The sequence below is a fragment of the Larimichthys crocea genome, chromosome XXI (assembly GCF_000972845.2).
Source record: "Larimichthys crocea isolate SSNF chromosome XXI, L_crocea_2.0, whole genome shotgun sequence".
Classification (NCBI taxonomy): Eukaryota; Metazoa; Chordata; class Actinopteri; family Sciaenidae; genus Larimichthys; species Larimichthys crocea.
The window spans coordinates 2,454,233-2,478,029 of record NC_040031.1 but is presented as its reverse complement, the minus strand read 5'-3'; the positions used below and the strand labels follow the sequence as shown (position 1 = coordinate 2,478,029).

The 23,797-nt window shown below is 41.0% G+C and overlaps 2 protein-coding genes and 2 pseudogenes across 2 annotated transcripts; 3 read left to right on the top strand and 1 right to left on the bottom strand.

Annotated features, from left to right (window-relative positions):
• Positions 1-5,089: 5,089 nt before the first annotated feature.
• LOC113744002 (lathosterol oxidase-like) lies at positions 5,090-6,859 on the bottom strand (annotated as a pseudogene).
• A 5,242-nt stretch (positions 6,860-12,101) lies between these two features.
• Positions 12,102-12,901, top strand: mt2 (metallothionein 2). Its single transcript, XM_027272528.1, has 3 exons — positions 12,102-12,259; positions 12,372-12,437; positions 12,663-12,901. Exons 1-3 carry the CDS (start codon positions 12,235-12,237, stop codon positions 12,752-12,754), a joined length of 183 nt encoding a protein of 60 aa, XP_027128329.1. The 5' UTR covers positions 12,102-12,234; the 3' UTR covers positions 12,755-12,901.
• A 1,271-nt stretch (positions 12,902-14,172) lies between these two features.
• On the top strand, positions 14,173-15,245 carry steep1 (STING1 ER exit protein 1). Its single transcript, XM_010754820.3, has one exon. It carries the CDS (start codon positions 14,343-14,345, stop codon positions 15,018-15,020), a length of 678 nt encoding a protein of 225 aa, XP_010753122.1. The 5' UTR covers positions 14,173-14,342; the 3' UTR covers positions 15,021-15,245.
• A 717-nt stretch (positions 15,246-15,962) lies between these two features.
• LOC113744203 (UPF0428 protein CXorf56 homolog) lies at positions 15,963-18,156 on the top strand (annotated as a pseudogene).
• Positions 18,157-23,797: the final 5,641 nt, after the last annotated feature.

Here is a 23,797-nt window from a genome sequence, read left to right as displayed (position 1 = left end):
CAGTGTCTCAAGAAATTCAGAGACAGCAGAGCGGCCGGGGGACCATCGGGTTGGAACAGAAGTGACGACAATTTGACAAGAAGGCGGATGGCAAACGCAAGACAAAGAAGTCCGCCGAATACAAATCGAGGGGACAGGCTAACACACGATGGGACAGGTGGAAACGGTGCGGCGGCTTCAACCACAGCTGGGACAAGAACCCGATAGTGCCATTAGGTGAGGAAAAGATCAAAGTAAATTAAAAGCTTGATCCGATTAAATGCCTAAGGGAAACGGTTTTAAATTATGTTCAATTGTATAAGTGATTAAATCTGACGTAATCAAAAATGGACTTCAAGTTGGTCAAGTTTGAACAGGATTTACATTAAGTGGCTAGGCGAAGAGGCATTTGGAGTAGAATAAGCTCAATCATTTGGCGTTCAGGAGGGGATAAACAGCAGAGTTTAGTTATCCCTTATAAAAATGAATAATTGTAGTTGTTTACTTAAACCACCCAGCACCCCCCCCCCGAGCACTGCTCCAACCATTAAATAATCACTATAGATTCCTGTCGTCAAGTGTGCATGGGCACTAACAATAAGAGGTTTAAAGAGGGGTGTCTTTCTTTTCTTTGCTGTCGAGAACCTTTCCAAAAGGTACATACATAAGAAAAGAAATGAATGCAAAATTAATTAAATAGTGTGATGTCTGCATTGCAACCCCTAACCTGAGGTTGTTGGTTTACTGAATAACGCACAGATTTATGTAGAGATTACCACTATTTAGAAGTTTTTTAGATTGCTGTAGAATGTAAAAAAAAGAAGCTACATCTAATTATGCTAATGGGGTTAAGGAAAAAGATGGAATAGTTCTCAATCTTGTAATGTGAGGCTATGTTAAAAAAAAAAAGAAAGAAAAAAAAAGCCCCTGTTCAGGTCACATCGTTTTTAACGGTTAATGAGATTATAAATATTACACAGTGGTAGCCATACATTGCCATAATAAAAGCAGAATGTAGAGATAAGGAAAAGAGATATTAATGTTTCAATCAATTAATAAATATCTATTACTTTCCCCCTATGTTGGAAATCGTTAAATGATAACACAAATAAAGCTGTAAACATCATTTAAAAATAGATGATTCAGACGATGAACAATCTTTTACAAACAGGATATAAAATCAATAGGATGAAAAATCAAAACCCAGGGATCCAGTATGTTGTGACAGTGAAAAAAGACATCGTTTGTATAAAATATAAAAGTAAATGTTCTCATAGATATAAAGAGAGATTTTTTGTTTGTAGTCAGACCAGGTAAATTACTCTGTGTATAGCAGAAACTTTGGGCGGTCTACAGGGTGCACTAGTCCCAAAAGCTTGCCCATGCCAAAAGCCATAACCGAGGTCCCTGCAAAGGAATGATCCTAGAGTTACAAATGTGGAAAGTTTGGTGGTCAGGTCAGTTAATGGTACTTGCTAATAGCTTTCAGCAAATCATAAAATGCTTACATACTTAGCAGTGTCTCCAGAATTATCTGTAGAGTCCTCCATCCATGGGAAGAGGACATGAGATAGAACCATAACAGAATTTACGTTGCAGAAGTCCATACAAATCGAGGTGGAACTGATCCAAATTTTTGCCTGCCATGGCGTTTGCAACCTTTAACATTTATGTTGTGTTGGATAATGTTGGATCGTGGTAGGAATGATGAATGCATAATGAGAGACCGATATGTGTCTTGGTCCAAGCACGTAAAGCACCCGATAGGGAAACCAAAAATTCCTCCCTAAGACCCCTCCGCCTTATTAGGGGGGACATGCAAGTGGGGGCTGTGTTGTAGGCAAATTTTATGCAACCCCTTGCTTGTGCTTTTTGGGCACTTCCAAAGTTTGAATTAGATGTTGGCTAGGACAAAGAGGTTTCCACCGTCCAACCCTCTTATGTCCAGCAGTGATAGGGGGTTAATAAATTTAAAAGGGTTTGAAAATAGAGTGGTCTAGATTAGAATGTTTTTAAAGGGAGAGGAGGTGGCTGCCAGCCCGCTTACATGCCTTTGGAAGAACACATCGGGTAAGTAGTTTTACTGGTGTAATGCAGGGAGCTATGTGGGGGGGTGCCTTCCACATCATTGGTTCCACAGCTACGGTTAAGGAATTCTCTCTATCTTGTGGCTCGAAGAGGAAGAAAAAAAAAGGAAAAGAAGAGAAGACAGAAAAAAAAAAAAGAGGGGAGGGAGGAAGAAAAAAAAAAAAAAAAAGAAGAGAAAAGGGGGGGAAAAAAAGGGGGTAAGAGAGAAAAAAAAGAAAGGAAAAGGAAAAGAGAAAAAGGGAGGAGAGTGGGGGGGGAGAAAGAGGGGGAAGAGAAGGAAGGTAAAAAGAGGGGAAAAAAGAAGGGAAAAAAAAGGGGGGAAATAGAAAAAAGGGCCGATAAGCAGCGGGAAAAGAGAAAAAAAAAGGGAGGGAGAAGGGGGGGGGGGGGGGAGAGGGGAAAAAAAAAACGAAAGAAAAGGAAAAAAAAAGGGAGTGTACGAAGTTAACGCAACGCTAGGCAAGATTAAAGCTTCAAACATGTGGTATGTCACTCCGAAAGAAGGCTTTACTATTCTCTGAGTGAAATGGCGGCTTGTTTTAATGCTAAAGTAACGTTTGTGTCTGGCTAACGTCAACTTTACTGTCGTTAAATTTAGCTGAAAACTATCGATAGAAAGCCTGATGGATGTAAAATAGGACAGATAGTATAGTTTACCTTTAAATGCAGTAAAGAACACAAAAGTCGCGCTTGTCTTTACCCTGCCGTGTGAGCCAGGGACGGTTTCAGAGAGGGGGAGTCTGGTTACCATGAAAAAACCACGCAACACTACTAGCGGCGGTGCGGGTCGGTTACGTTCTTTTTTTAACGGCCGTGCTCTGTCGAAGCGGCGGTTAGACTGTCAGTCAACATGCACACTCGTTAAAACGGTCACAAACCTCAATTAGAATCACGTGTTATTGTTTATAATTTATGTAATCATTATTTTATTCAGTAGTAGTACTGGTGACGGTTTTTAATCGGTTATTTAACACAGAATTATATATCTAACGCAGCACTTCCAAAGCACGTGAAGGCATCATCGGTTACATTGTCACAAGCGCCAGTTGTGACGTAGATTCACCGCGTCGACTGTGGACAAACAGCTGCGAACTGAAACACTGTCAACATTTCTACTCAGATCTAACTGAACAGACTTTAACGAACCCTGTGCTGGCGGTCACCTTCTCCCTGGTGAGGCAGTGTTGTGATATATGTATGAGGGTAGCAGTGGAGGGCTTCTAACACTTCCTGAAGTGTTAGCTGAGGCTAACTGCGAGCAGCATGGGACATGTGAGATTCAGAGAGACGGCAGAGTGCTGGACCTCACCGATGACGCCGGAGGGAGGACAGGCTGCCCTACGAGATGTCACCACCCACATAAGTGCTGTACACAAAACAGGCTGATGTTGTAGCTTCAGGCAGAGTTTGTCTTCCACATTTTAAACAACGATTGTTGTCAATGGAGGAGGGATGTCGCTGCATCATCCTGGTGTGGAGGTTTATAACGACAGTATGTTTATAAGCAGAAAACAAACAAACCCCATCATAATATGTTTGTGAAAAGCAGGTGTTGAGTCCGATGTGGGGCTAAACATAGGGGACTGACAGGTTCAACGGGACCAGTGCAGTGTTTTGGAGGAATGAAACGTCTGATTGGGTTCACTGGGAAACCTTTTTTATTGTGTAACAATTGGGTGACACTTTATAATAATCCAGGATTTATTTCTTTTGAACTAAGTGATGTGCAATGCTAAAAAAAAGGGACAAACGGAGAGTGAGAAGATGATTAGAAAAAGATCTGTTACTACCAAGAAAAGTGGCACAGTCTTTTCTGACTAAAAACATGTACAGTATGGCCTTTACAATTGGTAGGATCGAAAAGGAAAACAAGGACTGTAAAAAAACCCAAAAACTAATAATTATGCATTATAAAGAAGTGAGAAGAACACACTTAATGAGCATTAATTAACAACAAAACAACAAAAAGTAACTGTGCTCTCAAATCCTCATGTAGGCCTATTAGATTTGTTTTTGAATGACTTTTCTTGTCTAAATACTTACTGCTTTTTTTTTTGCGTCCTTCAAAATGTTCATGTTTTTGTCTTGATGACATCAGACGGTTGGTAAGTAAAGTAAAAAGTACACTCTCCTTTGTTCTGAGAGTGACTCCTGAGGCCCGTCAGGACCCAGGGGATCCACAGAGTCTGTGAAGGAACAAGGATGAAGTGGACAGACCTCGCCCTGCAGAGCCTGCACGAAACACACCGAGCACGCGGAAGCTGAAAACGAATCTGGAACAGACCTCTCGGACAAAACACACACGAGAATTTGGATGCAATGTGATTCAACACCTTTTCACATTTTTGCAAGACGAGTAATATTTCAACAAAGCAGAAATGATGCACAAATGTATTTTGCATTGGTGTCGGGTTTATATTGTAGTCTTTATAAATATAAAATAACTCCTATTACACTTCTTGAGATTTTTTTTCATACAACAAACAGCTTTCATTTTGACAGCATTAGTTTAGTCTAGTCCTTGTATGTGTTGACAACAACACTCCTCATCCTAAAACGTCTTTTTACTTGTTTTGAATATAAAAGTCATGAGGATGGTGGACAACAAAATATATGTGTACAGTTAGATGATTACAGCCCAGATGAAGATATGACTAAACATCAGAATTTTTTCTGATGCTCAGATTGTGAAGCAATAGACAATTTCTATACAAGATCTTTGTTAAAAATCTGAAACACACCATACAGTTGATTAAAGAGCTGTGCATTACCTATATATGGTTAGTTAAGAGCTTACCTTAGCTGTTTTATTCACGGTGGTACACTCTTTACAGTAATTCCAGACTATAGTTCTCTCTAGTCAGCACATTTAAACCATTTTATCCAAAAATCGAAAAATTCCCCTTAAACCTGTTTTAAATAATTTTGTATTTAATTTACAAACACAATTCTATTGGGGAAAAAAAAAAAAAACAAACCTCTCTGTAAAGTTCCTGACTCAATTGTTCATCATTAGCTCACATCACTGACTTTGTGCAGCTTCTTTCATGAGTTTACGGATGTGGTCAGTGGGCCCTCTGCAGCAGGGCTGAAGGGTATCGATAAGAGCCTCCTAATTTATCCCAGAGCGTGAAGTATTGCCCATAGTTGTAATTGAAGAAGAGGTGATGGTCAACATGGTGAGCAGCTCCATTGATCATCCATATCTGCGGGCCGGGGATGCGGTTGTCCCCCATCATGTATAGAGATGGTCCAGATGTTGACAAAGATGAAGAGTGAGAGGTTAGACCATCTGTAATGTAAACATCCAAAAACCACACATTTTACAGTTTGTGACAGAGTTTACATCAGGCTGATCAGAGCATGAGACACCAGATTTTGTGCTCATGCCTGAAATAATTCAAGACAACTTTTATCAACAACCACAGCACAGAAATATGTAATAAAGCTTGAACAGCATCATAATTGTCAATACTGTTACAGACCTTGTGAGGGGGAAGATGAAAGGGTAAACATGAGGTAAGTCTGCAGGAAGCCGTCGAGTGGGTGGAAGGCATGGCTGGCAAAAGGTGTAGGAATCTTGAATATATGGGTTGCTTATGTAAATGCTGAAGGGGAAAAGCACAAGGCAGAACAAGGTACACAAAAAAGAAGCCAGAATCAGAAAGTATTATGAAGAGATCACAGCTTTCTGTAACTTTTAAATTACATGAATTAATATTTTAATTTCAATAACTAATACAGGCAGTTAACAAATAGATGTGATAAGGTGTTAGTCATTTCATAGCCCTATTGATACTGAACCAAAAAAAACAACAGTTAAGCTGTTGACTGTAAGACCAAAACAATGGGCTAAAAGATGCTAAAATGCCCACAGTGCTGAGCTTTGAACAGCTTTCAGCTATAAGCAGCTGAAGCTCACCTTGTAAATCTTCTTATGGTGCATGCACCGGTGTATCACAGTAGATACACATATCAGTAAAAACAAAAACCAGCAATGCTCAGGAACACCCCGGGCCAGCCTGAAAAAACACAACACAAGAAGGTTAATGGTTTCATTAGGACTAATTGTTTTACTAACCTGATTCAACAAATGAGAAATCTTTGATCAATGGCTGCTATTAGTCAGTTCACAAAATGACTGAGCTGATGAATGGTTGATTCAGTTGAACATGAACCCTGTTTTGGAATTTAAGGTTTCGATGAACGTTGTCTCACCCAGAGAAGATCACTGATGTTGTCATAAAGTTTGCTGTGACCCCTGACCTCCCAGAAGAAAAGGGCCCTGTGGGGAAGCTCATCCAGAAGATGGCGGTCATTCCTAGTTGAATCTCTTGTCTTACCTGGTTCTGTCAAGGATACACAGGATTAGGATTAGGATTTTTCTTTAGTTTTCTTTGTCTACAATTCAACCAGGTCCATAATAAACAAGCTTACCTTAATAAAATATGGATGTTTCATGAGTTTATGGGTCAAACACATAGTAGAAAGCAAGTGCACCAAAGCCCATGTAAAGCAGCTCTGCCCCAGGTTGGTCAGCACCCACAGGGTGATTATCTGACGCAGAGCCCCGTCCTCGGGCCATGAGGTCGGGTAAACATACGGAGTGAAGATATAATTGTCAGCAATGCTCAGCACATGATCCATGGCTCAGTCTGTGAAGAGGAATGTACAGCATGCAGCCTTGCACTTGAGATGTGTGTAAAGGAGAACAGACTATGTGCAAAGGTAGTTAGTTAAATGTGTTAGCACTTAGCCTATGTAGACACTTAACATTACAGCTTATAAACAGAAGCAGGAAACTATTGTTAAAACACAATCAAATTCAGGAATCTTACCTGTACCATACTCCTTGATAATACAACTGTGTGTTAAACTTATTGACTCTATTCATTTGCAAATGACACAGAAAAAAAAAAAAAAAAAAAAAAAAAAAAAAAAAAAAAAAAAAAAAAAAAAAAAAAAAAAAAAAAAAAAAAAAAAAAAAAAAAAACAAACAAAAAAAAAGACAAAAAAACAAAAAAAAAAAAAAAAAAAAAAAACAAAAAAACAAACAACCACATCCAACCAACAACCGAACAGAACACCAGGCCACAAACAAACGTTAAAACACCCAACAATCAGGATCTTACCAAACACAAAATGTACCACTACCCTTAAACTACAACGGACAGCCCAGCCCCCACCTGTTAAACACCAACCCCAACCCAAACACACCCTTATGACATCAAATTCCAGCTGCAAACCCCCTGACGACAACCCCAAACGCCCACTCCTATCACCCTCTACCCAGCACTGCATGCGTCCTCAAACCGACTGTCCTTGTACCTCAAATGCTCTGACACCAGGCCACCCCACACCCCCCCCCCGCCTGACCCCGCTTGCCCCCCCTCAACCGTCATCAACCACCCACCCCCCCCCCCACTACCCTTAACCTGACCCCCCAGGATCCCATCTTCCGTCGTTACTATCATCAATTTACGTACTTCTTCATTTTTTTTCTATTTATTACAAATCCTACTTTTCAAGTGGTCATCAAAACTGCATCATTTATCTTGTTTAACTGATCGATACCTTTTTTATGCATCAAATTTAGTCTTATCTTCATTTTACTTAACCCAAATGAATGATTCCAAATAATTACCATCAGCATGCACAGTAAAACACACAGCCTACAAATATTACTGCTATAAATTAAATAGGTCAGCAAAAGAATACATCAATGATTAGCCTTCACGTGAAAACAAAATATATCACATGCACTAAAAGCTTTTGCAGCTTGTTTTTTGTTGTACTCTGTACAGTTTGGGGTTTTTCAGACATTATTTGTAAAAGAGCTCATGCCAAATCGTTTATTACTGCTGAACTGACCTGCTTCAGGACCAGGACCAGATGTCTGAAGTGTGTGACCTTCAAAGAGCTTGACTTCTTCTCCTCCACACACAGCGTGTCCACCATATGATTTGTGACAGAAGACACGTGGCCTTATGTTCAAATTGTTTAGTGGTGGATGAATCGCACCCTGCTGATAGAAAATTACCCTGCATTCCAGCAAGTTTTCCACAAATGTAAAAGAAACTTTTCTCAAGAGGTGGTAATGATTTGGAAGTCTTCTTTGCTTCATTTTAGTGACTCAGTAAGTATGCTGAGCGGAGATACACATCAGCCATGATGGAACAAGATCCCAGCATGTTCAGCAATAACAAGGAGCTCAGTGACAGCAGGATTCATTCAATGTTTGCTTTTTATTTTTGCTAATATCATCCCCTTCATAAGTAATTAGAAATGGCATTTTAGCAATCATTCTTAGTGCATTGCTTTTTTTAAACCACTTTAGATTTCTTTAAAAGAAATAAAACTGCAGGTGTAAGCATGTCATTTTTGGCCATCCACGTACCCTGTCCCACACTGGTCTTTAGGATCAGATTCCCCCAGTACAGTCTGCCCTTTACACACACACAACACACACACACACACACACCAACACACACACACTCTCTCTCTCTCTCTCTCTCTCTCTCTCTCTCTCTCTCTCTCTCTCTCTCTCTCTGTCTCTCTTGCTCTCACTGGCAAGAAATACAAGTGAAAGTAAGAGCTTGCCTGCACATTAAGGCAAAACTCAAAGTAAAAGTAAAAATTGCATGTGTTTGCTTGTGCTTGTGTGTTTGATATCCTTCCCTTTTATATCCATCATCTTAAATATTACAGTAAATTGGAAGATTGCCAGTTATGTGTACACTGTTTGCCTCCAAATGATTACTTACCTGTTAAACAAAGGTCTTAAATATTTAAGTACGTCTAGAACAAACATTTTAAATTAGCTCTCCTGCAAGTAAAAGTTCTGTGTATCTATAATAATGTGGAGATGTCTCCCTCTTGAGGTCTTTGACACAAACAGACCTTTGCCTGCAGTGTGCCTCAGTGTGTCTTTCTCTAAATTTATGCTGCCTTTTTTTTTAACCTTTATTTATTCAGGGTAGGTTCACTGAGAGTGAGGCTCTCTTTTGCAGGAACGCCCTGCTCACATTCACACAGTTACGCACTCACACCTGGAAGCTGCCCAGCACAACCACAGTCTTAAGTGCCAGCCACTGAGCAGCTCCACTGGAGCGGTGGAGATACTTACATGCTCACTTCAGCACTGAACACTACTGTACTCTTACATACATGACTGGTGTTTCCTCACACGCAGTTGAAGTGAGTGTGTGTGGGTACGCCAGTGCGTAATATGCTGAGTATGATATATATGACAACTGTCAAAAGTACAACCACGGTGTAACGAGTAAAATGAAAGAAATTTAGGCAGAATGCAGATTTCTTAAGAACACCATAGAATGTCACAAAGATATATAAATCAGATTCCACATATTTCTGTGATAACATCAACTCTATTTATTGTATTGTTGAATAGGTGATACCGTTTATGCTGTGTAAGACAGATGCTGTGTAAGCTGTTTAAACCTAATCTAACTCGAAACACAGCAGTTTATTGAAACATGAGGCGGTGCCAGGAACACTGAGTAAAAATGGATGTGACTGGACTTTCCTGTGATTGCACAATCAGCTCTTTGGAAACAGACGCAATTACAGATGCTGTGATTATTCATAGATTATCCACAGACTTTGTGACCTTCTGGTCACAAGCTCGCTTCTCTAACCCACTGCCATCTTTCATGTTATCACCCCCTAATGTTCCAGAATAAATATTAATTAATTAATCATTATCATTTGGATACTTTAAGCTGTTGCCAAATGAAAATGACATATTTAAATATCAGTTACATAAACAAAGGATGAATGACATATTAAAACCTCCGTTTTTAAGTTTAGAAACCGGAACTCAAACTAAATCCTAACAGACAATCTGGGGAATTACAGGGCTTAATCAGCTTAATTAATGTTCTGAAGAGCTTTTGTATTTATTATACAAACCTCGTAATCGCCTACATCCTAATATAATAATATATAATAACATAAACTAAGGATAATGACAAATTAAAACTTCCGTTTACAAGTTTAAAAAACGGAACTCAAACAAAGCCTAACAGACAAGATTAATCAGCTTAATAATGTGCTGGGCTTAATCAGCTTAATTAATGTTCTGAAGAGCTTTTCTATGTATTTATTTATTATTATATCTATCTATCTATCTATCTATCTATCTATCTATCTATCTATCTATCTATCTATCTATCTATCTATCTATCTATCTATCTATAATAGATGACATGGAGTGGGAAACTGTACATATGTGTCAGTTATACATTTTTCTGTGTGAATTGGGATCTTATCTTTAATTTTAATTTGAAATAAAAGCTCTGGGAGTTTAAACACCACCTGTCTTACACATCATAAATAGTATCACCTATTCAACAATATACAATATAAAAATACAATAAATATAGTTTCAGGATTCTGATTTATAAGTCTTCATTGACATTCTAGTTGTTTCTTAAAAAATCTGCACTCCGCCCTAAATTTCTTTCATTCTTCTCGTTACACTCAGTGATGATTTGCACCAGTCATATTCTATAATGACTCAGCTCGTTACACACTGACATGCACGCACACACAATCACTTCAGAGGACAAACACAGTCAGACGGTGGCGAGCGCAAAAAAAAGGGGACAATGTTGCCTTCAGGCTCCCACCACAATCTGCAACATCCGAGGGCAGTGAATGTAAACAGTCGCCTGTTTGTGAAATGTGTGCTGGCTAAACCAACATAAAAACATGTATGTAAGAGTACAATAGTGTTCAGTGGTGAAGTGAGCATGTTAAGTATCGCCATAGGATTCATAACAAGCTTTTAGGGAGTTTACTTCGTCGTCACAGCTTGTGATAATCTTCACATATATACAGACATTTTGCATGGCGCCTTAGGTATCAGGCAAAAAGAAAGAAAGAAAAAAAAAGAACAGTCACGCAAACAACCGAAAAAAAACTAGTTTTCTGTGCGCTCGGCCCATGCATTCAATTTCCTGCAGCACACGGTACGTGAAGGCATCACATTACAATCGCCTATTTACTTTGGTTTGCTCACGAGCGCGGCCGGGTGCAGAGCTGCGGGAGAGAAAGAGACAACGCTGAAGTTTGTTTGTACCGTGTGCACCGCACAGAGGCGAAAACACCGAGAAACACTGGGAAAACAATAAAGAATAAATGTTTTACTCACTCTGATGTTTATATGTGATGGGAAAATAATATAACATCATGGGACAGAAAATTAAGTACTTATTGAACTTCACCATGACGTTAACAATAACCTTAAATCACATTTACGACCTCTAGGAAAGATCTCATATGAGTAATTTGTGATTTCATACTGTAGGATATATTTTTAAAAACATCTGTTTGTATATTAAAGCAAGATTCCTGGAAATACACCAGTTTTTCAAAATAAAACAAGGTATTAAACGCAAAAATAATTCTGTATTTGATTGTTATACTGGTCAAATAAATCACAGACACTATTAATTCACAAGGATGCCATTTAATTTAAATATTAAGCCCCACAACCACTTTAATTCGAGGAGGGGGGGTTCATATATCGAAAGTTTTCATTGTACCGGAAAACTTTTGCATTTCGTAAATCCGTGCGCAAAAACTGACATCATGACTCACTGATTTGTGCACACTACAGTGTGTGCTCCCACATTAAGAAACATCTTATTTACTCTTATTATTAATTATTTCTTCCATGTAGCTCCCTAGAGTAACAAGGAAATGGTGTTATCCTATAGTGAGAGACACAGGTGGCATAAGTGTTCACCTGGCGCACTTTATTATGTGTTTACTGTGTTCTCTCCACTGCCATGTTGTTTTTCTTAAAGTAAACACATTAATTATTCCGTTTCTTTGGTGTTCCCATTCTTACGTAATTATTTTGAGACAGCAGGCCAACAGCTCGTCCTCGCCTGGCTGGGAATCTCTGTGTGTTCCCGCTTCTGGGTGGTTAACCATCAGGTCGTGTGCACAAACCTCTTTGTAATCATCTGCTCCGTGTGCGCTTGCAGCGTGACAGGCGTGTTTTTGCACCCGGTTCTGTTGTTCCCTGGAGGGTATAAAAGAGCTGCTCCTTCGCAGACAGTCACAACACAGACTCGACTGAGATCGAAGAGAAGACACCTTCACACGAAGAAACCGCGACATCATCTGAGAAAAAAAATGGACCCTTGTGACTGCTCAAAGAGTAAGTGATCTCCGATCATAGCTGTGTCTGTTACTAATATTTTGTATAACGTTTGTAGTGGGAAATATGATCCGGCTGAATTGTATTTAATTTTATTTTTAATCTGTTCTAGGTGGAACCTGCAACTGCGGGGGATCCTGCAATTGCAAAGACTGTTCCTGCACCTCCTGCAAGAAGAGTAAGTTAGAAAACATCTTTGCATCGATGTGATTTGTTAGTTTTTTTTTTTTTCTAGTAATCCTGTGTAGCTATCTAAAATCACATTTTACATGGAAGGTATGCTGCCCAGGTGTGCCTAATTAACTGAAAGCTGACCATCCTTTTTGTTTTGAAGATCTTGCCTAAATGTCCTCGTCTAAGGACTGCTCTCAACCAGTACTTTAATGTCGCTGTCTGTTTCCAGGCTGCTGCCCATGCTGCCCATCCGGCTGCAGCAAGTGCGCCTCTGGCTGCGTGTGCAAAGGGAAAACGTGCGACACCAGCTGCTGTCAGTGAGGAGCCAGCTACATCAGCAGTCCCCTAATCCTGTGATGTCGCCAGCGTGAAACCTTTATTTTTTTTTTTGCATTATTTGTGGATGCAAATGTCTATAGAGATTTTGTACTTGTCTTCAGTGTTGAAATAAACGTTTACTTGATGTGACCATGTCGTCTCTGTTTAACTTTAAAAGCTGTGTAGCTATTGGGTTTCAAGCCTCTGCGTATAAAATGAGCTGAGGTGTCGTGATTCAGCTGTGGTGCTGCAGTAGAAAGCGATCCAAGCAAGGTCACACACAGGGAGACTCATAAAAAAAACTGAAACTCAAGTCCTTATGGCTGCAGTCCTGTTTCAACAAAGAATTGATTCACAAGTGGAAGGTCAAGTACGTCCTTGAAGGCGCACTTTCACTGGTGCCAAGATTTTTTTTTTTTTTTCTGAAAATGTCAACCCACTTATATCAAGAGGCAAAATGATTAAATTATGGGAATGCATGAACTAATCTACCGAAGCTCATTAAGTCAGCAAGGTATCCATTAAATAAGACAGTGTTCACTGTAAATGGACTCAAAGCTGGGGGAGTAAAAGCTCTAGTTTCTCAAAACTAAATCACACATACTGTTGAACTAATGGCCTATATGCACCACCTTCTTCTTCACAGCAGAAACACGAGTGTTTCCAATGAGACTAATTAAGGTTTAGTTCCAACGTGACCTGACCCTTGACCTGAATGGAACCTTAATAAGTATCATTGCCAACACCTGTGTTTTCCAACTATTACATGAAAGTCTATAAATAAAAAACTGCTGTTGCAGTATGTACTCTAGCTGTCTGAACTGAACTCTTTGGGTCCGGCCAAGTCCCCTGATATCTTTCATCACTTTGATTCAGTAGGTCACTCTAAACTCGTCTCTCTCCCTCCCTTGCCTTAATCTGGCTTGAAAATAATGCTATCATTGACACATTGTTGACAAGCAGTCAATAAAATTTTATTATCTTTCCGTTGCCATGGTTACACGTGGTTGGCAGCCAGTTCTAGTAGTTTACAGCTGCCAGACTCTTTAACACCATCTTTCTCAAAAACAGTCAAACCTCTACCACAAATACTAGTGTAAAATGAATATGCAGCAAATCTCAGTTCTCATAAGCTTAAATGATAATCTTGTGATATATATTATATTATTATTATCTATTATATGTGCCCCCCTACTTGGCACGCCCATGTGGCTGAGCATTTGACCGAAAAACACGCAACCATTAAAACACTGGCTTGAGGCACATGTTTTGTTTCTCATCCTTTCTGTAAAACACTGGCTTGAGGCACATGTTTTGTTTCTCATCCTTTCTGTCATCTCAGATTTATCCCCGGTCTATCCTCGGGATTTTTATTATTTCTAAGGGTAAGAATAAAACATTTTCACACGTGTGACTGATGTGTGCCTAGGCGGAACTGAAGTCAGACGACTCGGTTTCTGGTACGAACAGTGACGGGGACTTACACAGGAAGTGTGTGTTGTCGTCGTTATGGCGTCTGTGTTGTAGTTAGCAGGTCTGTCTTTACTCGTACTGTTGTTGTTGTTGTTGTTGATGATCTAAGTGCGTAAACATGCCGAAGGTTGTGTCGAGAAGCGTCGTGTGCTCGGACACCAGAGACAGAGAGGAGTACGACGACGGAGAGAAGCCCCTCCATGTGTACTACTGCCTCTGTGGGCAGATGGTGTTGGTGCTGGACTGCCAGCTGGAGAAGCTGCCCATGAGGCCCCGGGACCGAGCCAGGGTGATCGATGCGGCCAAACACGCTCACAAGTTCTGCAACGTGGAGGTGGACGAAAACGCGTACCTCAAGAGAGCCGAGGGCATCGAGAGGCAGTACCGCAAGAAGTGCGGCAAGTGCGGCCTGCTGCTCTTCTACCAGCACCAGGAGAAGAACAACCCGGCCACCTTCATCGTGGACGGAGCCGTGGTCAAGTTCGGGCAGGGCTTCGGCAACACCAGCGTCTACAGCCAGAAACAGCCGGAGGCTCCCAAGAAAGTCCGTGTGATGATGACCAAGAGGACCAAAGACATGGGCAAGTTCAGCTCCGTCACTGTTTCCACCATCGACGAGGAGGAGGAGGAGATCGAGGCCAGGGAGGTGGCGGACTCGTACGCCCAAAACGCCAAAGTGATTGAGAAGCAGCTCGAGAGGAAAGGTATGAGTAAGAGGAGGCTCCAGGAGCTGGCCGAGCTGGAGGCCAAGAAGGCGAAGATGAAGGGCACACTGATTGATAATCAGTTCAAGTAGAGGGAGGGACACACAGAGTTATCCTCTGGAGATCCATGCAGGGTCTGTACAGGACTGGTCAGCTGTCGGTCTGGACGACACAGCACAGAGAGGACAATATCTGGACATATCAGCACAGGACTGATGATTTGTACAAGTGTTGGGGATCATGGGGTGATGTTTTAAGACTTTACATTTGTTTAAAATGTTATTTTGTACAAAAACGAATTAAAAGATCAAATCAGCCTGTTTTTGCATTTCTTTTTTAGGCGTGGTGTAATGACATGTAATGAAGTCCCTGCAAAGGTCTCCAGTTTGAAATTGTGAGTCGAGGTTTGCTGATCTTTAAAAACTGTCAACTGGTTTGAGAGGTATTGAAAGTGTGTTTTTGTGCACACTTCTTAAATGTGACCCTCTGAATGATAGACTATGAAACACTCTTCTAAAGAGATTTCTCAACACTTCTTTAGGTCATTCATCGGCTTTTTATACAATGTATCTTTTTTTATATGATTGTAAATTGAATATATTTTAGTTCTGGGACAAAACAAGTTACTGCAAGAGTTATTGGGAACCTGTGAGCAACAATGTTTCTGACACGTAAAAGACTAAATGTAAATAATCCCTAGAATTAATCGATAGTGAAATTTTTTTTTGTTGTAATTTCTTCTAAACAGGATTATAAACAACTTTATGAGTATTAAAGCACAGGTGTTTGCACAGGTGGCTGAATTCCATTTAGCTGCTTTGGTTTTAGGGTTGTGGTCATGGGCGGACTGGGACAAAAAATCGGCCCTGGCATTTTGGACCAGAGCAGCCCACAACAACCTGACCGAAGCGAACTTTTTTCTCGTGCGCCATAGATGCGCCTGGTGGAGGAGCAGGCACAGTCAAAGACGACCAGAAACGTACCACACGTCCATCGATGCCGTTCAGGACCTGTCAGATATACTCCAAGAGGAGATGGGCGCGTTCAAGATGCACAGGACAAAGTGTACAGCTGTCATCACATCTGTTCTGGCACCACATTTCAGAGAGGAGTTAAAGGAAGATGTTGGTGAGTCTCCATATTCCCTCTATCTGGACGAAACTACTGATATATCAGTAAACAAACTCTGGTTCGCTGGTTCTGCGTAAAGGTAAGATGATTTATATGTTACTGTAACCCGGCCATTCCACCCAGGGGCTCTGCGTTGTGTTTTGTTGCGTTTGGGGGGTATAGAGGAGGGACGAGTCAGACACGGCTGTCGTATTTGCGGCCCGGACCACACCGTCGTTTATTGCACATTCACAGTCACGGAGGCTGGCAACTCCTCAGCACAGAGCAACAAACACCTGACCGAAATGGCACCTGTGCGCGCGACACACCCCAAACTACGGTGGCCCTCCTAGGACAAACGGCTACACTCGCCAAACCACTGAGGGCACAAAACAATACACTAGCGCCCTCTACTGACGCCAACAGGCCGCTGCCCTACATTACCATTTACACTGTGACTGATTTTGGTAACTGTAGAGCACTTATTCTATGGCATTTGCTTGTTGATTTAAAACCTAGTTTTTCGTGGTTTATTTCATTTCATTTTGTGTATTTGGAATCTCAATCAGCTGCTGTACGGCCAGATCGCTGTGCGTATTTCAGCACCACAGGTGTGGTGCCCCCTCCCCTGCTCCCTCAAATGGATGCGTCCATGCAGCCGCTAGGTTTATGTGAAACCGAAGCAGGGATAGACTCATATACAGTCTATAGATAAACTTCATACTGTATGTTTCACGAATATTAATTACAATAAATTATGGACGACAGAGGATCTAAAAAGAGGAAAGGAGGAGCAGAGAAAATCCGAGTTAAGATGCGGAAAAGGGCCGCACAGGTCGGGAGTCGAACCTGCGCCCCCGCAGCGAGCCTTCACATATGGAGCGGTTGCTTAAGCTACCGAGCTAAACACCAAACATCTCCAATGGTGGGCCGGTCCAGAGAAAAAATGCCAGGGTCGGATTTTGTTCCTAGTCCGACCCTGACCCAGTGTACAATCTCCACCCATACACAAGAAAGGGTCCAAGACACTGTATGGTTAGTTTAATATAGTTTTCAGGGAGAATTTTGTCGTCGTCATGGCGTCTGTGTTGTAGTTAGCAGGTCTTTCTTTATCGTACGTGTTGTTGTTGTTGTGTGATTGATCTAAGTGAAACATGCCGAAGGTTGTGTCGAGAAGCGTCGTGTGCTTCGGCACCAGAGAAGAGAGGAGGTAGACGACGGAGAGAAAGCCCCTCCATGTGTGACTACTGCCTCTGCGGGCAAGATTGGTTGGTGCTACTGCCAGCTGGAGAGAGAAGCTGCCCTGAGGCCCCGGGACCGAGCCAGGGTGATCGATGCGGCCACACCACCTCACAAGTTCTGCAACGTGGAGGTGGACGAACAACGCGTACCTCAGAGAGCCGAGGGCATCGAGAGGGGGGGGGGGAGGGTGGGGGGGGTAACGAAAAAAAAAAAAGGTAGGTGTTGGGGTGGTGGGTGGGGGGGGGGGGGGGGGGTGTGGGGGGGTGGGGGTGTGGGGGGGGGTGGTGGGGTGGGGGTAGGTGGGGAAGAAGTCGGCATGCTGGCCTCTTCTACCGCCCCTCACCTGTGAGGCGAATACACACCCCACCCCCCTTCATCGTTGGCGCGTAAAGCGTGGTTCAGTTCGTGCAGGGCTTCGGCACACACCAGCGTCTACAGCACAGAAACAACCGGAGCTCCCAAGAAAGTCCGTGTGTGCATGACCAAGAGGACCAAAGACATGGGCAACGTTCAGCTCCTTCACTGTTTCCACCATCGGACGAGGAGAGGAGGAATCGAGGCCAGGGAGGTGGCGGACTCGTACGCCAAAACGCCAAAGTGGATTGAGAAGCAATTGGAGAGGGAAGGGTATGCAGTAAGAGAGCTCAGGCTCTGGCCGAGCTGGAGGCCAAGAAGGCCGAAGTGATGGGCCCACTGATGATTAACGAGTTCAAAGTAAGGGGGGACACCCACACAGAGTTATCCTCTGGAGATCTCACTGCAGGTCTTACAGGCACTGGTCAGCTGTCGGTGCTGGATCACACAGCACAGAGAGGACTATCTGACATATCAGCACACGGACTGATGATTTGTACAAGTGTTGGGATCATGGGGTGATGTTTTTAGACGTTACATTTGTTTAAAATGTTTATTTGTACAACAATGAATTAAAAGTCAAATCGCTGTTTTTGCATTTCCTTTTTTAAGCGTGGTGTAATGCATTAATGAAGTCCCCTGCAAAAGGTCTCCAGTTGAAATGTGCAGTAACGGGTTTGCGGATCTTTAAAAACTGTCAAAACGTGGATTGAGAGGTTAGTGAAAGTGTGTTTTGTGCACCCTTCTTTAATGTGACCCTTGAACCTGATAGATCACTTATGACACTCTCTAAACGAGATTCTCAACACTTCTTCTGACGGTCATTTCATCAGGCTTTTTCTAAATGTATCTTTTTGTATGTAACTTGTAAATTGAATATATTTTAGTTTTGGGACAAAACCATTACCTCCACCATCCTATATTCTGGGACCGTGAGCAACAATGTTTCTGACCACGTAAAACGACTAATGTAACTAATCTATACAAAAAAGAATCCCTAAATTAATCGATAGTAAATGAATTTGTTTGTTGGAGATTTCTTCAAACAGCGATTATAAAAACTTTATGAGATTCAGTAGCCCGGTGTTTGCACCAGTGTGGCGAACCTACTTTAGCTGCTTTGGTCTTAGGGTTGTGTGGTGTTGTTCATGCTTGTCTACACTCCCTGAACAGAATAGACCCATTGACAAAATGCACAAAACTTTTCCTAAACATCAGAGATTCCGAACAAACAGGGCTTTTCTGAATTACACTTTTGGCTGGTAAGTTTCCTGACAGTTACCAGCCAATCAAATATTCTACTAGCCACATTTTTTCTGAGACAAAAACCAGATATGAGCAATTGAATGAATTTTGACTATTTTATACTAAGCTTTGACATTAATCTTACAATGAGTTGGGAACTTAAGTACATACAAAAAATATCCTAAACATTTCATTAATCATTAACCCTACACTACTCTCAGGGTCTAAAATGACCCATTTTTTGTACATAACAATAAAATAAAAAAACATTAAACATTGGAGCAGCACGCGTCAATTCCCCAGGTACCTCGAGGGGCGGAAAGCCAGACACAGGAAAAGCAAAAAGAATCGCGGTGGTTTTCAAAATAAAATCCCTGTGCAAACTGCCGGTCGTAAAAAAGACAAAGCGAAACTAATTAATACGTAGCATATTGTACATGTAGAAGCAGTTTAGAAGGGAAACACCGGGAAAAATGTCTGGCGGGCTAAACGCACGGCTTTGACACACTCCCGGTGGGTAAAGCGCGTGCAGGGACAGACCAACACGCCACGCTCACGCGACGCGGCCGGGAAAGCTGTTTGACCGTGAGAGCACGCGCCGTGCGGGTTTCCATTAGTAGCAACCGCGATCACGCGTCCCGCGAAATGATGACTATAGATCACTAGCCACCGGCCACCTGGGCTAGTGAGTTTTTTTTATACACGCCAGAATGTATTTTCATTTGGCGGGATTTGCGGTGTTAATTTTAGAGCCCATGCTAACAAACCAAACAGCATTGTTAATTATGATCAGAAGTAGAAAGCACAAATTCAGATGTTTGTGTTCAGTTTTTGTGGCAGATGGTTGATTTCTGATTGAGAATTAGGGAAGTAGGCCAGTGGTCTAAACTGGCCACCTACACTGTCAGTTCCTGGATGATGTTGGTCACACAAAATACAGGCAAATTAGGAGTAACAATGTGTTTTGTAGACTGGATCACTTCTTGGCCACTGTTTGTATTTGGGGCGAGGCTTTTTTCTTTCTCTTGGTGAAAGGATGTCATTTTGTTAAAAGAAACATTTAATCGTCAAACACAAATGCAACTACAAAACACAATGTTTACTCCCAATTTACTGTAGTCGCAGAGAAGAAAAAAAAGAATATACGAGGGTGACTGTCCAAAAGAATGAACAAAAATGAACTCTACCATGAACATTGTAACACTATACATTAGATTGTGCCTGAATAAATATTGAAATAATATAAAACACAGTACTTGTCGTTTACGTTTCTTGTACTTTTACTTTCAGTCAGGGTGGAGGCATCTGGATACCGGGGACAGTTTGAACCAATGTGGGCCGGTCCGGTTCGGCTATGTTTTTTTGTTTTTCTCTCTCCCATTGGGCTGACCAATTAGACTCAGGAAACTAGTAGTGTGTAGCCAGCTTCGGCACATATTATTGGTCTGTGTGTCACTGTCAATCAAATCATGGGCTGACAGGCTCAGAGAAGCCCTGACAGGCTGTCAATCACAACACAAACCAGGTGGGCGGGACCTCATGCATGGGCGGAGTGGCGGGACGGGCTGCCGCTGAGTTTAAAATGGATAAGCGCAAGAAACGCGCCGTGCCGCTGAAAAACTGCGGTTAAAAAGCTAAGTCTCTGAAGTGGAAGCTGCTAATGTTCCAACCTGACCGACCTATTTGGTGCCGAGGTCACCACCCCGCCAGGTGCTGCTGCGCCGGAGAGAGCGCAGTGGGGCGTACATGGTCAGTAACGTTAGCCTGGGGCTGATAGGCTACATTTGGAGACGTGTCCAAAACAAGTAGAAAACGTTTTTACATTTGAATGTGATGTGACCCTAATTAACTGCATATTTTAGCACACATATTAGCCCAGAGTTGAAGGGCTGTGACAAAATCAACCACTGTAGTTGTGGTTGATTTTGTTTAAATATGCCCAGTTGTGATATTATGGATTATTATTAAGATGATTTAGCTAAGCTAGTCCACAGCTGCTAACGTCCGCAGTCTCTGTTTCCATAGCAAACAGAATCAAAAAACATCACACAATATGGGTGGAGTACTTTCTATTATTTGTCATTGGATTGATGCTTTTAGAAGTTGTATTGTGCTTATGTGTTGATCCTTAATGGTGTACTTATTTACACTAAATTATCAATTCTCCATCCAAAAAGTTTTCAACTCTAGATGCAGGACAGAGGAAAAACATTTTCTTTATTTTTCAGAATTAATAATGTATCCATGTCCCTCTCAGGTTGACCACTCGACATGTGAGAGCCTGAGGAGCTGTTTCCTGTCTGTCCATGTCCGAGGACTTGCTCTCTTACTGCCTCCACTTCTCCACCTTTTGGCTACTGAGACGTCTCTGATTTGTTGAGTATGTCATGTGTCTTATAATGTTCTATGAATTCATGCTTGATTTGTGATGATGACTTAATAATGTAATAAACATACTATATGTGTGATAAAATGCCAATTGGTAATTCATAAATGTCTCTTTATATTTTCCTGACCTGCTAGAAGTTCTTCTATGATGAGAGAGACAGAGAGAGAGAGAGAGAGAGAGAGAGGGAGACAGGTTTTAACTAATGCTCGGCTTACACCAAAAGATTTTCACAGTCACAGACTAAAAACTGAAAGGGTAGCATGAGGATTCTTCCCGTTTAGTCTCGTCTCGTCCCACCCGTCTCGTCATGACATAACTTCTGTTGTGATTTATAATGAATAAAGACTGATTGATTGATTGCTATAGCTGTCAGTTTTAGTCCTTGAGTTCATAGTTACGTGCTTTATTTGTTAACTGCTATCAAGGAATAGGACTCCTTTGTAGTATGCAGGAGATGCTGTGAGATTTGTGGACTTCTACTGTTTGTAGGGTCTGCTGATAATGTAGCGGGCTGGTCTGGACAGAAAATGCCAGGGCTGAATTTTTGACCCAGTCCACCCCTGCTTTCAGTACTTGAGTAGAATTTTTTTACATACTTCTAGTTGCAATACTTAAGTACAAAACATTTTGAATACTTTAGTACTTTCACTTAAGTATGGTATTTAAAGAACACTTCAACTTCTAGCCAAGTCAGTTTTTTGATATAGCACTTGTACTTCTACTCCACTCCTTTACTCCAGTACTTTATACATCTCTGTATATAATGAAGTAGCCCTGGGAGGTTTTACTCCACATGACCACGTCTGTCCTCAATCAGCAATAAACTGTAGCCTGGAAGCATGCAAGCAAGTATGTATAAAGCTACAGCCAGTTTCCCCCTCATGAAGCAACAACAAGAGCAAAGGCTGTCAGAGTTTTTAAAATGTGACAAGTCCTTTCTCCATGTGGGACCCACCAGACAGTCCTTTAACAAAGACACCTAAGATAATCTGGAGACGTGTTTTCAGGAGTGGCGCTTTGACTGTAGAGTGTTAGCTGTGTTTGATAAAGAGCAAAAGTCTTTTGAAACAGTTGACTAACATGCTGCCCTAACCAGAAAAATGTTGCCGCTAGTTCAGTTAAAAAAATAAAAATAAAAGGTTTGTCTTAAAACATCTACAGTCATAACAATGACATCTATGAAATGGCAAATAGAAATTGAATCATGCACAATATGCTATTTTCAAAAGCAGATATTTTAAAATATGTATTTATTTAAGAATATTAAATACTTCATTTAATATTACTGTATATATATTAGATGTATTTATTATTTGGACTTAGAATGTATACATTTAGTGTACATAAATATTAAAAATGTGAATTTATTTAACCAGGAAAGGTTCTATTGACATTACATTACAAATACAAACTTCAATAAATTAAAACAGAAACAAGCAGCCAGTATTGCAGCACATAGCAATAAATAGATATTAGTGAGAACATGAAGATTTAAAATCCTAATTTCCTTAATTACCTTATTACCAGTTATTACTATGTATAAAAAAGAATCTCATGAGAAATGTCTCCAGAGTGCAAAGAACAAGTACAAACGACCAGGCAAACATTTTAATCCTGATGTTTCACTGTTTGTAAGCAGACAGTCAGTGTTCAGCAGGGATAAAATCAGTCTACTAATTCACTAAGTGACATTGCACAAACTCCCATGACCCTTGTATGTTTGGTGCTTTAGACTGTGCTCTTTTTTTCACATGACCTAGTTAACATCAAGAAAATAAGGCAGTGTTGCTTCACATGCTGGCCCTGAACAGTCAAAGGGTACAGTTCAAACAGTTCAACAGTTCAGTTCTACTACTACTACTACAACTACTACTACAACTACTACTTCTACTACTACTACTACTACTACTACTACTATATGAAAGAAATGTAATTAAACCACAGAAATAAGAAATTCTTTGTACTACATCTGTGTTTAACTCATGGCCCATGGCTCAGACCTCAGGCAGTTAAGTAGCCTGGACGATGTCATGAGTTTTGAAGGAGGCAGTTAGGAAAGAACATGTGGAAATTAATATTAAACTTTCAAAATCAGAGGGGGGAAGTATATTTTGGAGGCAAAGAACCAAATAGTGACTACTGGGAAAATGTGATAACAGGAAGACACCTTGTAATTAAAGGTGTAAAGATTTTCAGAATAAGGCAGGCATGAAATAAAATATTCATAACGATGTTTTCATGCATGTATAATCACTTCAAAACAAGAATCATTTTGTTTTTATTATTTAAAAACATCCTTTTACATCTATAGTGGGAACGACCCATGTTGAAACACTGTGTTTCTACAGTAACTCAGAACAGACAAACTAAATACTGACTCCAGTCAGGGCCTTTAAAATGATGTTTCTTCTTTACACTAGGAAGGTGAGGGTGGTGTGAGGAGATTGCAATGCAGCAATTACACCACCAGATGCAGCTAAACCCTACACAGTGGTAACACACAGTAAATGTGAGATGATTAAAAATCGG